Source organism: Aotus nancymaae, unplaced genomic scaffold (assembly GCF_030222135.1).
Source record: "Aotus nancymaae isolate 86718 unplaced genomic scaffold, 86718_ANA_hifiasm-v0.15.2.pri h1tg000041l, whole genome shotgun sequence".
In the NCBI taxonomy this organism is placed as follows: domain Eukaryota; kingdom Metazoa; phylum Chordata; class Mammalia; order Primates; family Aotidae; genus Aotus; species Aotus nancymaae.
In genome coordinates, this window is record NW_026988455.1 from 36,983,899 (window position 1) to 37,002,472 (window position 18,574).

The 18,574-nt window shown below is 39.0% G+C and overlaps 1 protein-coding gene across 2 annotated transcripts in view; it reads right to left on the reverse strand.

Annotated features, from left to right (window-relative positions):
* Positions 1-18,574, reverse strand: part of PCSK5 (proprotein convertase subtilisin/kexin type 5) — a 472,843-nt gene that overhangs the window by 100,868 nt on the left and 353,401 nt on the right. For both annotated transcript variants that reach the window (XM_064361641.1, XM_064361640.1), the window contains exons 23-24: positions 15,655-15,861; positions 14,146-14,214 (exon numbers count right to left, since the gene is read on the reverse strand). In XM_064361641.1, coding sequence (XP_064217711.1) covers positions 14,146-14,214; positions 15,655-15,861 — 276 coding nt within the window. The remainder of the gene's footprint in view (positions 1-14,145; positions 14,215-15,654; positions 15,862-18,574) is intronic.

An 18,574-nucleotide genomic window follows, 5' to 3' on the forward strand; every position in this document is an offset into this window, starting at 1 on the left:
GCTATGTGATTACTGAGGAGTGATTTACTTCCAATTATGTAGTCACTTTTGGAATAGGTGTGAGGTGGTAATTTATGTTTTGTGTATTTGAATTGGAGAGTTCTATAAATGTTTATTAAGTTTACTTGTTCCGGGTCTGAGTTCAAGTCCTGGATGTCCTTGTTAATTTTCTGTCTCGTTGATCTATAGAATCGTTAGCTCTTCTTGTTACATTGATCCTTTTGCCATTATGTAATGTCCTTCTTTGCCTCTTTTGCTCTTTGTTGCTTTAAAGTCTACTTTATCAGAGGCGAGAATTGCATCTCCTGCTTTTTGTTTATTTGTATATTTTAAGATAGTAAAAATATATCTATCTTAATCAGTGGCTTTCAACCCTGATTGCACATTAGAATCAGTCAGGGAGATTTTATTTATTTATGTTTTGTTTTTTTGAGACAGAGTCTCATTCTGTCACCAAGGCTAGAGTGCAGTGACATGATCACAGCTCACTGGAACCACAATTTCCTGTGCTCAGGTAATTGTCCCACCTCAGCCTCCCAAGTAGCTGAGACTACAGGTCTGTACCACCACACACAATTAATTTTTGTATTTTTAGTAGAGATGGGGTTTCACCATAACTCCTGGCCTCAAGTGATCCATCCACCTCAGCCTTCCAAGATGTTGGGATTACAGGTATGAGCCACCATGTCTGGCCAGGGAGTTTTTAAAAAATACTGATGTCCACACCTCCCTTCAGACTAATTAAATCAGTAACACTGGGAGTGGGTGACAGTACCTGCATTTTACAGCTCCCCAGGATTCTAATGTGTACCCAGGGCTGAGAACCTCTGGCCTATCACATTTGCATGTGAGCCCCTGAGAAGCAAAGAACAAGTTTCATTCATCTTTATATCCCCGTGCCTAGTCTGACATAGATGCTCAGGAAATATTTCTTGAATCTAACTCAAAAATGGAGAGATACTGTCCAGATTCCCAAGACATGTCTTATATGGGCTAATACATTTTTTAAGGCAGCAAATAAAGGCAAGAGATAGCAGCACTTGTTATTCTCACAGTAGGCATTTGAAAGGCAACAGTGAAGAAGGGCCAAGGTCCTTTTGGGTGACAGCCTACCTATTGACCATATGGCATTGACCACTGGTCCTCTTCTTGACTCATCAGTTGCCAGAGATAAGAGAAGTGACATAACAATTCTTGAGGAAATTCCATCTTCTTTTTTTTAAATAGTGACTTCTTTAAAAGAGTTGCTTTGAGAGAAGAAAAAAGTTAGACACTTCCAAGGTAAGACAATGGACAAGGTCAGAAGAACAGAAGAGAAATCGTTTACGGAAGCAGATTGGACACATGTTTGGGACTATTTCATGTACACACACATAATGTGAAAGCTCAGAGTATACCAGCAACAGTCCCATGACCAACAGTCATTTTCCTGTGAGATTGTCACCATTACTCATAATCATTACTCACTCTCTTTTTTGCAGGCATATGGTAGGGTTGCACCTCCCCACTCTCTAATCCCAGGCCTGATCGTCTGACTTGCTTTAGCCAAAAATATGTAAGCAGGAGGTACAAGTGCCATATCCTGGAGAAACCTCTAAGGGCCAGTGTCTGCTTTGCCTCTGCCATGGCAAGATAGTGGCTGCTCTATCAACCTGGTCCTGGATTAAGTTTCATGCAGAGCAGAGTTCTCAGCTCACCCATAATGAAGATGTAGCATGAGAGAGATAAATAAACCTGTTGAAGTCATAAGATTTGGGAAATACAACCCAGTATATCCTAGTGTTTGTTTACAACCAAGAGCTTCTCAGCCAACTACTACCTTTGTGAAGACAGAGGGAGCAAAGTTATGCACAAGGTTGCTCCAGACAAACTGTTTCTGAACTACTCTGTCATTTCCCATATGCATAAAATTGGTCATCTTTCAACATTTCTCTAACCCTCAGTTTCCCCATACATAAAAGTTGTTAAGTTGCCGATGTGAAAACACATCACATGCATTAAGTGTGTAGCCTGGTGATGCTTGATAAATATTAGGCTATACAGTCCTATTGTATTTGTAATAAACTGAACAAGTGATAGGAAAGCAGAAAGCACAAAAGCATGCAGTAAGCATGAGCTAAATGAATGAATGGAGAAAGCCAGGATGAGTGAGGGACAACGAAACTGCCCAACGTCTTCAAGTTCTTCCAACTTGGTGTTCTCTTTTTAAAGGTTTTATGTCTTCTCTTTAGCTTCTACCAGTGAAAGGAGGTATCATTTAGACAATGAGGGGGTAGGGAGGCTCTAAGGAATAAAAAATAGAAACAATCGATTTATAATTTTTTTAAAGACAGAACTGTCTAATGGAGCTTGTTTCTCTTATCTTCAGAAAACTATTGACACTGCATTTGTATTCGAATCCTTCCTCTGAAGCTGGCTCTGTGTTTGGCCTTAAAAAAAAAAAAAAAAGAAGAAGAGCTATCCTGAATGCCCCTTCCCCATCTGTTCATAGAGACGACGGTTAGTAACTCCCTGTGTCGTGCACTAAGGTTGGCTACACAGTGGTTGATGCACTAGACCTCTGAAAACAAGATGCTTTATGAATGCTGAGCAGCAGTTTTACAATCAGCAACTTCCTTCCAATTTAAAGGAGACACTGTGCTAGTTATATTTTATTCTGCAATGCCTTTGGTTTGGAAGGTACCAAAATGGTTTGACACTGTTCTTGTGCCTCTGAAAGTATGTGGAAAGGGTCCAGTTAGAGATCTGAGTAAAAATGAAATAAATAGTGTTTATATGAAATATAAATAGTGTCTATAGTGTTTAATCTGAAAACCTTGCATATCTGCTGCATTAGCAAATTAAAGAGTGAACTTCATGTCTCCAATATTGCCGATACTTTTTCTACAAACTAGAGTCTCACTTCTTGTGGAAAGAGGGAACAGTAAAGAGTAAATGAGGTTGGTTCTCTAAGTCCTGAATTTGAAGCTTGAATGTAACGTGGGTTAAGGTGAAAAGGGTTAGGGTGTCTCCTGCCAATCACATGCTTATAATAGAACCCACTTTTCCATAGAGCAAGAAAGTCCTTTGTGGAGGTAAATGAAACTGAAGGAAGGTAAAGTGGTGGGGAGAATGCCAGGGCTAACTGAAAATATGCTCACTGACTCTCCCAGACTTGCTGCTGTAGAGCTCTACCTGTGTGCTCAGTCCCATCTCAGAGCCTTCCAGATGTAAGCCCTGAAGGCTGACAGCTCTGGATGAGCAGCGAATCCAAATTAATTCACATGACTATGAAGAACAGTGTCACTGTTTCACTGGTTGAGTCAGTTCTGTCATTGGGCATAGAGCTGTAGCCAAAACTAAGAATGATGGCTTTAGCAGGAAGGACTGAGGAAAGGGGCAGAAAACAAGGCTTTCTTTTATCTTTTTATTATTGCAAAAAGCATAATACTCTGCTCTACATTAGGTGGTATGATTAGAGTGTCATAAAACACATGAGTTTTGGTCTTGGGCTATTCGCGGTCAAGTCCTGATTCTAATAGTTACCAACCTAGTGAACTTATCCATATTTCATAAATGTTCTGACTTTAATGTCTTCATCTGAAATATGAGAACGATAATTATTATATCTATTCCACAGAGTTAAGTCAGGTAATATATTTTAAAAACTTAGTACAGCACCTGGCACATCAGTAAGTATTCAATAAATGCTAGCAATTCAGTTACTATTATATTATTCAGAATCAGGAAAGAGAATATTAATGGAATCATTCTAATGTTGAAGTACTTTTCTTTTCTTTTTTTCTTTCTTTTTTAGAGATGGAGTCTAGCTCAGTCACCCAGGGTAGAGTGCAGTGGCATGATCATAGCTCACTGCAGCTTTGAACCCCTGGGCTCAAGTGATCCTCCCACCACAGTATCCCAAGCAGCTAGAACTAGAGTCATGCACACCACACCCTGATAACTTTTAAATTTTGTGTACAGATGGTGTCTGGCTCTGTTGCCCAGGCTGGTCTCAAACTCCTGGTCTGAAGCCATCCTGCTGTCTCGGTCTCCCAAAGTGCTGAGATTACAGGTCTGAGCTACCATGCCTGGACTACTTTTCAAATCAGATTTATTGAAATACAATTTTCATAGTGTAACTTTTGCCCTTTTTGAGTGTACAGTTCTATGAATTTTGACAGATGCTTACAATCATGCAATCACTCCAATAATCAAGATATAGGACATTTCTAAAACCTCAAATAGCTCTATCATGCCCTTTATTTTTGTTATAACGTGGTTATTACTAATGTAAAGTCTGTAATTTATTCAGCTTTCTTTAGTTTTTATCCTAGTGTCTTTTCTGTGTTTCAGAATCCCATCCAAGATGCCACATTACATTCACTCATCATATCTCCTTTGGCTCCTTTTGGCTGTGACAGTTTCTCAGACTTGACTTGTTTAATGAACTGGACAGTTTTGAGTATTAACCGGGTATTTTACAAAATGTCTCTCCATTGGGATTTGTCTGATATTTTCTTCATGACTAGACTGGGGTCATGGCTTTTTTTTGGCAGAAAGACTATAGAGGTCAAGTGGTTCTCATTACTTTGTATCAAGAGTACATTCAACCTATATGATTTATCAGTTACCTTAATCACATGAATGACATAGTGTTCATCAGCTTTCTTCACTATAAAGTCCTTCCGCCTCTGCCCTTTCCGTACTGTGCTCTTGGATGAAAGTCACACTTAAGAAGTAGGGAGTAATGCTCCACTTTCTTAAAAGAGGAATATTTAAATAAGTTATTTGGAACTCTTTTACATCAAAGATTTGTCTTCTCCTTCCTATTTATTTACTTATCCAACCATTTATTTATATCTGTATGAACTCATGCATATTTGTTTTATTTTTTGTTTTATCATCTAATACCATTCTATCTATATGATTGCCCAAATTGTTCCAGCTTAGTCCGTTGAGGACTCTTCAGTTGGCTCTTGTGTCCCTTTGACATATGTCTATTATTGTAGATTTTTTCCTTTGAGCACCTCCTTTCTGCAGTCAAATGCTCTACCCCTGAGCTATAATCCCTATTATCCTCCTATTTTCTGTTATTACAAGATGCTGCAGGCTTATCCTGTATATTTCCTGTCCTGGTTCACAAATCAGCCAATTCTCCAAGGAGCCTTGGTATATTTCATTGGAGAATGGTATTAGAAACCACAATCAAGTGGGTTAACCGTGCCTGGCTAATTTTTTGTATTTTTAGTAGAGATGAGGTTTTGCCATGTTGGCCAAGCTGGTCTTGAATTTCTGGCCTCAAGTGATCCTTCTCGTTTGGAACAAAGAACAATTTTGTATGATTTACCTAAATCTTTTTTTCCTAAACTATTTGAAAATAAGTTATAGACATCATGACATTTTATCCCTAAGTACTTTGGATATGATATTGGTCAAACAGTACAGTTTCAGATATGCAGGATGAATAAGTTCTGGATAATCAAGCATACAGCATAGTGACTATAGTTAATAATACTGTATTCTGTACTTGAAATTTGCTAAGAGAATAGATCTTAATTGTTCTCACCACACACACACACACACACACACACACACACACACACAGAGTATATGAGGTGATGAGTATATTAATTTCGTAATGTATACCTATATCAAAACATCATGTTATACAGATTATAGTGTAATTATGATGCATTTGAAAACTACCAGTAGATTCTAAGTGTTCTCGCCACAAAAAAATGATAAATTTATGAGGTGACACATATGTTAATTAGCTTAATTTAGCCATCCCACAGTATATACATAATTTAAAATATGTACATCATAAATATATGTTTTTAAATTCAATTAAACATCAATTTTAAAAATCTCATTGTACATCTTAAATGTGTACAAATTTTATTTTGTCAATTATACCTCAACAAGGGGAAAAGAAAAAACCCAGGCTCTAATAAATATTTATGCATTTTCTAGGCCGGGTTTGGTGGCTCATTCCTGTAATCCCAACACTTTGGGAGGCCGAGGTGGGTGGATCTCTTGAACCCAGTTGTTTGAGGCCAGCCTGGGCAACATGGCAAAACCCTCTCTACTAAAAATACAAAACATTAGTTGGGCATGGTGGCATGCACCTGTAATCCCAGCTAACCAGGAGGCTAAGGCAGGAGAATCACTTGAATCTGGGGGCAGAGGTTGCAGTGAGCTGAGATCATGCCACTGCCCTCCAGCCTGGGTCACACAGCAAGACTCTGTCTCAAAATAAAAATAAAAATACTTATGCATTTTCTTGATTATTTTATCTATTCATTCTTTTGTATTTAATCCCCTAATTTTCATTTTTTTCCCCAAAATATTGAATTTTCTTTCCAAGTACAGGTCAGTTGCCTCATAGATACCCCACATTCTGGATTTATCTTGTGATTATCTTGAGGCTAAGTAAGGTTTTTCTTGACCTCAGCATTATTGACATTTTGGACTATGTAATTCTTCGTTGTTGGGGAGCGGTCCTGTGCATCGTAGAATATTTAGCAGCATCCTCAACCTCTATCCACCAGATGCAAGTAACAACCTCCCAGTAATGACAATCAAAACTGTCTGAAACATCAACAAGTGTCACATGGGGAATAATCGCCTCCAGTTGAAAATCAGTGATCTAGACTCTTTTGTCAAGAATACGAGGTGAAGGCTGGGTATGGTGGCTCACACCTATAATCCTGGTACTTTGGGAGGCCAAGGTGGGAGGATTGCTTAAGGCCAGGAGTTTGAGACTAGCCTGGGTAACATAGCTAGACCCCATCTCTACAGAAAATAAGTTGGCCCAGGCTAATGGTACATGCCTGTAGTCCCAGGAGCTTGGGAGTCTGCGGTGGGAGGATCACTTTAGCCCAGGAGGTTGAGGCTGTAGTGAGCTGTGATCAAGCCACTGCACTTAAACTTGGATGACAGGGAGACCCTGTCACAAAATAAAACAAAACAAAAAGAATATGAGGTGATGTTATGTACTTGTTAAAGTATCACATCAGGAGACATATAATGTCAGGTTTATGGAACTGATAATAGTGATGCTATGTGAAATAACTTGTTTCAGTTAGTAACCAGCAAACCTCTTCATTGTAATGAACTATTAATTGTGGTAGTACTCTGAGTCTGCATGCTTATCTTGTTCCATAGCAATTTTCCACCCAGGGTGTTTAAATCCACTTATGATTTGATGATTCTCCCTTGGGTCCATATACTAGGGGATGCAAAATAATGACTTCCTAATTCTTTCCTCAAATACATGACAGCTGAAATTTTTCTGTAAAGAAGAGCTTTCCCTTTAATTCTATTCCTTTCTCTTCCTTTTTCTTCACTATTGATGCATGGATTTAAAATATTAATTGAGTTGGAATTCTTTATCATCCATTTTTAAAAAATGCTCTAATTGTCCTAAATTTGGCTAGCAGAAGTCCATTCACACTACATATTATGTCATTTGTTATGAATATGTAAAATATATATCTGGTTCAAATGAAAACTAAAAAGATATAGCTAGAGGCTGGATGCGGTGGATTATGCCTGTAATCCTAGCACTTTGTGAGGCCAAGATGGGAGGATTGCTTGAGGCCAGGAGTTCAAGACCAGCCTGGTCAACATAGTTTGACCCCATCTCTTAAAAAAATTTTTTTAAAAAGATTAAAAAATAAAAAAATATAGCTAGAGAAGTCCTGCCCATCTCCTTTACCCTTCTCTATAGGTAACCATTTTTATTAGTTTATTGGTTATCCTTTGTGTTTCTTTTTGCAAAAGTAAGTAAAAATGTAAATCACACATTTTATCTCACCATTTTCTTACCACAAAAGTAGCATATGATGTGCACTTTTTGCACCTTGCCTTCCATGTAACAGTGTGTCATGAAATCACCATCAGTTCATGCAGATCATCTTTGCTCTTTTGGTAGCGGCAGAGCACTCCATATGTACCCCATTCATTCAACCAGTCTTCCATGAACAGGCATTTGGGTTGTTTCCAATAGTTTACTACCACAAATAATACCGCAGTGAATAGCATGGTGAATATGCTGTTTTGAATCTGTGGATGTATGTCCCCAGGGTAAATTCCTAGAAGGAGTGTTGTGGGGTTAAAGGGTAAATGCATATGGAGTTTTGTCATACTGCCAAATTTCCTTCAACAGCCATTATACCATTCTGTCTTCCCACCAGGAGGCAATAACAGTGGTGTTCACTTTCCTACAACCTTACCTTTAGAACTTGCAAACTTTTGAATTTTTGCCAATCTGTTAGGTGAGAGATGGTATCTCATGCTAGGTTTAATCTGGATTTCCCATATAATGAACAAGCATCTTTTCTTATGCTTGTGAGCCATTTGTTTCATGTGATTTTTAAAAACACATCTCTCTGTTCTCATAATTTCCTGGCTAGTACCTTAGATTTGACTGCTTTATTTTATATCTGGATTTCTGAAATTGTCTTCTAGCTGGTTTATCTACCTTTAAATAATCCTGAACACAGTAAACACAGTAACCAAATTAATCTCTTAAAACACCCTTCAAGACACACACTCTCCCACTTCTGTTTTAAAAAAAACCTTCAGTGATTCCCTTTTAGCTACAGAATACTTTTAACCTCATTAGTCTGGAATTCAAGATTTTGTTTTCAACCACTTCTCCAAACTTCTCTTCCTATTTCCTTATTCCTTCTGCAAAATTAGTATACTCAGTGTCTTAAAATCCATAGCAGAAATTCGTCCCTCCAAGCCTTTTTTTCCTGCTATTGTCCAAATATAAAGACCCCCTATAGTGCAGCTCTTCCCTCTTATCTGTCTAAATTCTATGTAAACTCTAATGTTCACCTCAGCTCCCATCTTCTTGAAAGCCTTCCTTGAATACGTCAGTGCCTAGAGGTTCTCTTTTTTAAAAAAAATCCTTTTGGTGCATATATTCATCCCCTCATTTGGCACCGAATTTATATAGTCTTTCTCTTTTTTTGCAATTCCTTAAAATGTTAAAATTTGGATATGTTTTATCCCAAGGGTGGAGACTAAGCCACTTCAATGGGCAAATACTAATAAATTTTCATTATCTCTTTCTAAGTTAAAACAAGGGCACATTAACCACTATATTTATTGATGAGGTAGAAAAGAAAGATCTTATGTAATTTGATGAAAATCAATCATCAAGTCAGTGGTGAGGTCAGTATGGGCTCTGGAGTTTAGGTTACACTTAAGTGCCATAGCTATTGGTACCATCCCTAAATTAAACAAAAGGTGCCTCAAAAACATTAGGTAAAAGTTACTCCATTTACTTCTATGCTCAGTTAGTGAAGAAATATAATTTTAAACTCTTAGATTTATCTTAGTTAAAATTTCCATTCAAGATACTGGTTAGAAAGAGAATTGACTTCAAATATTCTTGGAACAAAATGGTTTTATATAAAATGTTATCTATTTGTTTACAACTTGATAAAGAAGAGAAATCGAGTCTCATAATTTAAAAAATCCTTATTTCATCTCAAAGTATCTAATTCAATATTTTCCTCCAGACAAAATAATCGTTTTTGGTCATGAGTTTAGTTTTCTGCCCACTTTTTGGTAATCTTTCCTTGGAATGACAGATAGCTAGCTCCACCCAGAAACCAGATGAGATTCCAGAAACCTCTAGAATTTGAGTTTTTTTCTTATTAGGTATAAAAGACAGATATTAATGTTCACTAAATAGCTGGAAAGGAATACAAAACTAAAAGAAAAAAAAAAACCCAGGATTTTCAACAGCTAATTATTATATAATGTAGATTAAATGTCTCACAATGACTGATTTTGCTTTTCTCAGACTCCCCTAGAGATCATCTAGATCTGGCCCAGAGGTGAATCTACATTATTAAAATGGAATAAAGTTAAATTCTCTCCAAAGAATGATGTCTCTTCTCTCAGGAAGAATCTTGGGGAAATCTATAGCACATTATTCAGATTTTTCAAGTTTGTATTTATCTCTTTAAAATTATAAAATATAATAAACCATGGTCTGTTCAAAGCTTCCTTACAGTTCTAATAGTTCATGAAAAATCATTTATTTATTTATTTTGAGAAAGGGTCTTGCTCTGTTGCCCAGGTTGGAGTGCAGTGGCAAAAATACAGTTCACTGCAGCCTTGACCTCCCAGGCTCAGGTGATTCTCCCTGCTCAGCCTCCTGAGTAGCTGGGACCACAGGCACATGCCACCACATTTGACTAGTTTTTTGTATTTTGTAGTAGAGAAAGGGTTTCACCATGTTTCTCACACTGGTCTCAAACTCCTGGGCTCAAGTGATCTGCCCACCTTGGCCTTCCAAAGTGCTAGAATTACAGTTGTGAGCTATTGCACCTGGTCAAAATAATTTATTTTTGTATCGTAGGATTTCTTTTTTCTTCTTCTTGGCTGATAAACAAAGTTTGATTAGCGAAAACAAGAAAATCTGAGTCCCTGTGTATCCTAAGCCATTCATCTCTGCTATAAATTTGGGCAATTCTCAAATTCAATTCAACAGATATTCATACATTAATTGTGCATTTATTTTGTCCTGGGCACTCTGCTAGTTCAGAGCATATAAGTCAAAGAGCATGTTCTCAGGTCGTTCAGTGTCCAGGCAGAAAGGTGTGTACATACCAAATATTACACTAGTCACCTGTAAAAGGTATCATCACTGGCCTAACAAATACAGGGAATCCAGACAAGGGAGAATTTTTTCTATTGGAGAGAGCAACAAAGGGTTCAGAAATAAGGTAATAACTGAGTTCAGCCAAGTCAATCCAAGAATACATGAGGCCCAATACATAGAGATATAAATTAAGGGAAATTTTAGAACTTAAAATGAGAAATCAGAGCTATTTAGAATGCTCTTGTCACCCTTTCTGGTGGTGTCACTGCACTTTAGACCTGTCTCTACTCTGGCAGGTTGCCGTTTAAGAGATTTCATTCTAGGTATTTCACTTGGGACAGATCCTGGTATCCGTTATAGCAAGATCACAGCCATATCACCTTTGAAATTCTCACCACCAAGGTGAGCACTTGGCATACCGTAGACAACGTTTCTTTCTTTCTTTCTTTTTTTTTTTTTTTCTTGAGATGGAGTTTCGCTCTTGTTACCCAGGCTGGAGTGCAATGGCGCCATTTCGGCTCACCGCAACCTCCGCCTCCTGGGTTCAGGCAATTCTCCTGCCTCAGCCTCCCGAGTAGCTGGGATTACAGGCACGTGCCACTATGCCCAGCTAATTTTTTGTATTTTTAGTAGAGACGGGGTTTCACCATCTTGACCAGGATGGTCTCGATCTCTTGACCTCGTGATCCACCCGCCTCGGCCTCCCAAACTGCTGGGATTACAGGCGTAAGCCACCGCGCCCGGCCGACATTTCTTAAGTAATGAATGGACTGAAGAGTTTAAGAGCGCTTTGTATAAGTAAATCAGACTTTCTAATCTGTCTCTTTTCGCAAGTTGAGTCTTTTGGATTTTGAGTCCCCAGAGGTTGAGTGTCTGCTGTGGACTCCATTTCCTGTGGCTTCCCCTTGGTCTCATCTTTAGCTGGGTCAACTAAGTGGAGGATGAGCCCAGTGCAGCCCCTAGTGATCATGGTTGTTTTGTCACTATTCCCGCCTCCATGCCAAGATCCTCAGTGATCCTGAGAAAGTTCATATTCGTACATTCCATCTCAAGGTGTCTTGAAGCTTGAAGGAACTTCCCAGGGAAGGAACCCAGCGAAGGAACTTGAACCTTGAAGTTCCTTCAGGTTCCTTCAAGCTTCAAGTTCCTTCCCTGGGTGGACTTGCCCCACTGTCATCACTGAGCAGAGCCAAGATAGTGCAATTCTCAGGTTTTAGATTACACACAACCCCACTCCAAGATGCACAAAGATGCTAGTATGCGTACACAACAGCAAAGATGCCAGAGAAGACCACAGAAATTAGCTGGGGTGTGAAACTTAACGGGAAAATACATCTGAAATGGGCAAACAGTGAAATCAAGATAGTCAAAGCATTCATCATTGCTCTGTGCAAAATCACCTTGTATCACTTCATGAGACAGACACTGGAATTTGCTTATAGTTTTTTACTTCAGTACTTTTATTATTTATGCCTAGGCTTAATTTTTGCTTCCCATGTAATTAGCATTTTAACCTTAAATATCTGACTCTAAATTTATCTTCTTAAGTGTTTATTAACTTTACTATGAGATTTTGTTATCCAGTAATATAAGCATCATTTTATACTGCAAGATAATGGGGGAATGGTATTTAAGCTTCCGGAAACTGTATTTTGTAGTTGCAGATATTATAGAAAGTGTATGTTTTCCATTTAAGGCAAAGAGTGGTGGTGATAGCCACAATATAAATTATAATTCATGTATAATATTTAAGTATTAATTTTAAATTAGTGCAACTAATATAATTCATGTATAATATTTAAGTATTAATTTCACATTAGCTCAACTTTCCTCAGTTAGTGAAGAAACATAATTTAAAACCCTTAGATTTATCTTAGTAGTTAAAATTTCCATTCAAGATACTGGTTAGAAAGAGAAATAATTGACATCAAATATTCTTGGAACAAAATGATATAATAATTCATGTATAATATTTAAGTATTAATTTCAAATTAGCTCAAAGAGAAGATTTAGAATATTCCTAGCACAAAGAGATGATAAATGTATGAGGTGATGATACATCAGTTACCCTGACTTGATCATCACATATCACATGCATATATCAAAGTATCACATGTATCCCATAAATATGTAAAACTATTATGTATCAGTAAAAAATTTTAAGAAAATCCATTGGTTAAGGCAAATAAAAGGTCTACTTCATTCTGGCACAATCTTACCCCTAGCAACTTCATGATATTCTACAGAACAGAATTGGCCTCACTAGGCAGCTTGTCAGAAACACAGATTCTCAGGCCCACCTTACACCGGTGAATCAGAATCTGCATTTCAACAAATTCCCCAGGTGATTTGTGCCCGTACTGAAGTTTTAGAAGTATTAGTCAACCAATCCCAGGGCTTCATGGAAGTTCCATGAAGAGAAATTATTCCACAAACTTTTTAGTTGAGTTTCCTTTCAAAGATCCCACATGCTAATTATTTTCTATATGTTGCCTAAATGGACAATAAGAAACAATTCTGGAATTCGGTAACCTCCCTATTTTTCACCTTATAGTCAATGTAATGGTGCCGTGTGTTACAAACTGTCTCCACTGTCCCCTCCAGGCATGTGAGAAGGGAAGAAAGAAGGAGCCACTGATGAATTAGAGTTATATGTGAGAGTGACAAGTGCTTTGCATTGCATGATGGAGATTTCAGTTCTGTTGTCACCGTGATGCTTTATTCTCTAAGAGTTGTCTTAGGCTCCAAGCAACAGAGTCATTTTTATTTATTTATTTTTTTTTTGAGATGGAGTCTGGCTCTGTTACCCAGGCTGGAGTGTAGTGGTGCGATCTTGGTTCACTACAACCTCCGCCTCCCAGGTTTGAGTGGTTCTTCTGCCTCAGCCTCCCGAGTAGCTGTGATTACAGGCGCATGCCACCACGCCCAGCTAATTTTTCTATTTTTAGTAGAGACAGGGTTTCACTATGTTGGACAGGCTGATCTTGAACTCCTGACCTCAGGTGACCCACCTCAGCCTCCCAAAGTGCTGGGATTACAGGCATGAGCCAGCATGCCTGGCCCAACAGGGTCATTTTTATAAAGGAAAACCCCCATCCCTCTATGCACAAACTTTTGTGTTTTGTACACCAAGTGAGTTAGAGGAATTAGGCATATCTTTGCTTGAGTTTATTCACTGTTGATCTTCCAAATTTGTTACCTTGAGAAGCTAAGGAGAGGCTGAGTCTCAGGTACCTGAAATGTGGTTGCTGGTCAGCCCCCACCAACTCACTGACAACCAGAGGAAAAGGTGCCATAGCCTCCTTTTCTAAACTTGAGTTTCATAAAGACAAGAAACCCATTCATTGCTTCAAAAGCAAGTATTTCCTCACTGTGATCCTGTTTGTATTGAAGAGAGCCTACTTAATGGATGTTGATGGTAACACTGATGCTGACAGCAATGATAAGAGTGCCTGCTAGGGCAGTGACAGGATGAAGATGTGTGGAAAAGAACTCAGCTATTTCAACTCTTTAGGTGGCAAAGGAAGAGGACATACCCAAGCTACATCCCAGACATCCTTCTTCACAAGGGACACATTCTTCATAGTCTGGGTCTTGGACTTCACCTACACAGAAAGAGAAGTGAAAAACACAACTCATTTCCATTGAGTGGAGACATGTTAATTGCTATAAAAATATGTTGGCCTGCCACTTATTTTAAAGTAAATCATAGAGCACTTACAAAGCCCAAAACCATCCTCAAGGATATATGTGGTTTCTACTTTTTAATCTCCTTCTATTAATTGGATAGACTGTATCAGCTTGATTGGGTACAAAGAGAACCAGGTTGGACCATATGCCGGGCAGCTAGTTTTGAAGTCAAGCTGGTAGATTTTATTTATTAAAGAAATCAGTTCTGCTTCTGGGAAAATGGAATTGGGTATGTAAATGAACAGGTTCTCTTTCTCTTTTTATCAGTCCTACTAAACACTTAAAAAAAAGCTTAAAATCATTTACTACATTCATAAACATTAAGGAGAAACAGAATTGAGTGTCTTAATTATTCTAAAAATGTCTTAGAGCTCTCTTCAGCAACAGACCAGGCATAATTCTTACACAGAGCAGAGCAATAACAGTCTGTGGCATTCTTACATAGAACAGAGCTGAAACTATAAGTGTTGTATTTTAATTTCCTTCTTCCCATAAAAGATAAAAAATCGGGCAATAACAATAACACATAGGATTCGCAGACCAAATATTTTCAAGTAGTTTTAGGCCAGTTCTCACTGGCTTCTCAAAGCCGCCTGTCGCTCTGCTCTTCCTTGTACAGATGAAGACACCAAGGCATGGGCAAATTAGATGAGTTTTTCCCAGGGCTTCATGTCTAGTAATTGGGAAGGAGAAAACTGTTGACCCAGACTTTTGGATTCTAATCATATTTTCTCTCCCCTATATCCTGTCCACAATCTCTCCACCTCCCAAGTTTGTTTTCTTTTTCTTTCTTTCTTTCTTTCTTTTTTTTTTTTTTTTTGAGATGGAGTCTTGTTCTCTCACCCTCTCACCCAGGCTGGAGTGCACTGGTGCAATCTCAGATCACTGCAACCTCCTCCTCCTGGGTTCAAGCCATTCTCCTGACTCAGCCTCCTGTGTAGCTGGGATTACAGGCATGCAACACCACACCCAGATAATTTTTTATGTTTAGTAGAGATGGGTTTCACCATGTTGCCCAGGCTGATCTTGAATTCCTGACCTCAAGCGATCCAACTGTCTCGGTCTCTCAAAGTGCTGGGATTATAGGCATGAACCACTGCACCTGGCCAATTTTCTATACACTTAAGTGTTTTCCTACTACCTTGGATTGTATCTGGGGAAACCCAGAGAAAGGCTGTATGAACAGAGAGAGAAAGAGGAAGTTACCTCTCTCCCCACTTGGGTATGGAGTCACCCAAAATCATCCCAAGTGCCAACATGCAAGCCAGGAAGGCAATTCAAGTCTCTGGGACATCCAGGATGCAGCCCCGCCTCCCATGTTCTGGTGCTGGGCAGGGGCCCCAGAACAGGCTTACCTCGTCCACACTCCAACTTCTGGCATGTGTGGTTGGTGGGCGCTATGAAGTAACCCCTCATGCATCTTGTGCAGACATGTGCGCTGTGGCAAAGCTCACAGTTGTCTGGGCAGGGCAGGCAGGTGTTCCCCCCAGTGGGGTAGTGGCCATCTGGGCAGCTGTCTCGACACTCTCCCTGGTACAGGAAGTGCTCTCGGCCATAGTTGTCTGATCAGTTATAGAGATGAGGAAAAGAGGGAAAATGTACAGTTAGCCATGAAGTTATTATAGTGTAAGATATTATATTCTAAAAAGATGCGACTCAGTGCTTTTGTTCCTAGGGGATGAGGGGTATAAGGTGGATTTAATGAAAAGCGCAATAGCTACATCCTTGTAGTTGAAAAGTTTTCCTTGCAGGGGATCATTTTCCAATATTTTGTGTATTTCTGTGAACAGTGACTACTACCTGGGATGTCATATTAAAACTATGCTCTGTGAATAACTACAATTCAAAATGTGTTTAACTTTCCCAAGGGCTCCTTTTGGTATCTGTGAAAGCTCTTAGACTTGGGGGATATAGAGATCCCATGAGAATAAACACATGCTTAATGATTGACACGTTTTATGAAAGTGCAATCTTTTAAAATGATTTTGAATGGTTATCGGTCACATGCTTGAGTTAACTATCTAAGGTCTGAATTTCCGCAGAGCTGCCAATGCCCACAATGACAGCTTTATTGAAGCACTAGACCAAGCACACCTTTTTTTAACTCCTCTACATGCATTCCTGAGGGTTCCTGACTTCTGTCAACATTGGATTCTATAAGGTAAGAATCCACAGTGCCCACAGCCTAACAGACCATGGGAATTTGTTCCTGGAGGGAATGAAAAAGTCTAACCAGTTACAAAGCATCACAATTAGTTACAAAGGATTCTAATAAGTTACAAATGCAAAAACAACAATAAGATTAATAGTGATGCATCTAGAGGTCTCCTACTCCCATCCTCCTGGAGTTTTTGTGCTGAGTGGGCTCAGGGTATCCATCTTCTCTGAATCAGATTTCCCATATGTCCCTGAATCTGAAGAGCAGCCGATCTGTGTTACTCAGAATAACCGGGGTCTAGGGTTCATTTGTCATGTGATCTACCACATGGAAATCCAAAACCATTGACCTTCAAGATGCAAGGCTGCTGAATTTGTGGATAAAGATAGCACTAATCCCATGTTCCAAGTGCAGAAACTGAAAAGTCAGTATAATGTTAAATTGACTCACATGAAATTGCCGATATTTGACTATTTTTACCTGTAAGCATGGCAACTTTCAGATCATTTATCATAACATTTCTTATTTATTCAAAGCCATAGTTGAAATACAGTTGTTCTTTTTTTTTGAGACAGGGTCTCACTCTGTTGCTCAGACTGGAGTGTGGTGGCATGATCTCAGCTCACTGCAACCTCTTCCTCTGGGGCTCAAGTGATCCTCCCACCTTAGCCTTTCAAGTATCTAGGACTACAGGTGTGTGCCACCATGCCCAACTATTTTTTGGTATGTTTTGTAGAGATAGGGTTTCACCATGTTGCCCAGGCTGGTCTTGAACTCCTGAACTCGAGTGATCTGCCTGACTTGGCCTCCCAAAGTGCTGGCATTACAGGTGTGAGCCACCGTGCCTGGCCTGAAATGCAATTTTTAAAACACACTTTTGGATTATGGACTCAAGCTATCTTTTTTGCTGATTATGATTTCACACCAGAAATCATACTGGTTCCTGTGGGACCAAGATAATAAAAAGGGCTTCCACAGAGGTGGTGAAAGATAATATTCTGCTGTTTCCAAGTTAGACATAGAAGACATTATCCTCTAAGGAAAATAGAGGGTTTGGGATGACTAAAGGGCATTTGGCGATTCTATAGCTATCAGTCAACATTGTGGTGGAGCACAAAACTCTGATCTGGTGGAACCTGGACTCTCTGGAGATCACAAGAAGGTCAACCTTCCAAGTTATGTTCTCAGCCACTTTACAAAACCTTAGCAAATGCCATTTCCATTCACCATGACACATTCAGAACAAAATCTTTTTTTCAGAGTTCCCCAATTTCTCCGGTGTAGATAGGAAGATGTGAGGGACAGCAGTGAGGAAGTCTACCTCTTCTCCATCCCCTATGCCTTCACGTGACTCAGGATCCAGACGCTTAGGAGGAGTCTGAGGTTCTAAATATGTATTTGTAAAATGATTGAATGAATGAGTCAATTCATATTTGGCAATATTCCATTTTCCCCTATACCCAACTGGATAATCAATCTTAAAAATTAGCAATGATGAGCCCAGATTTAGAAGCAAATGTTATTCAATCTCATTTTTATTGTTTTGACATGGCTTTATTGAGGGGCCTCTTTGGGTGTTATGATTTGTTTAAAGAATGGGAATATGAAGGGGTCTCAGTGTTTAAAATACATAGACCTGCAAAGGGAGGTCACTTAGATGCCTTGGCCATGATCAGCTTTTCCCACAGGTTTGGTCCAGGACTATGTCAAGATTTGGTCAAATTTCGAGTAGCCCTGCTCAGTTAGTTATGGATGATAATTTGAACAGCTCAGAAATTTAAATACCATGCATAAATTTTTGGCTACTTGCCCAGGGCCTTCAACTTTAAATTATTATAATAGTATGTAGATGGAGATGTTTCCAGTGGTAGAAGAGCTTATACTTTTGTTAGGCACCAAAAACCTTCCTGGGAAAATAGAGACAGGAGTTCAAATGGGATAATAGGGGATGAGAGTTTGGACTGCCTTTTGTTTATTCTGGACAGTAATTCCCTTTTACCAGATAATTTCTTGGCAGCTGATTCTGTTAGGTGAGAAGGTGGACCAGCATGAAGATATTGGATGTCCATAGAAGAAAAGGAAAGGTGAGGGTTGAAGGCGTGAGGTGAAAGGACTAC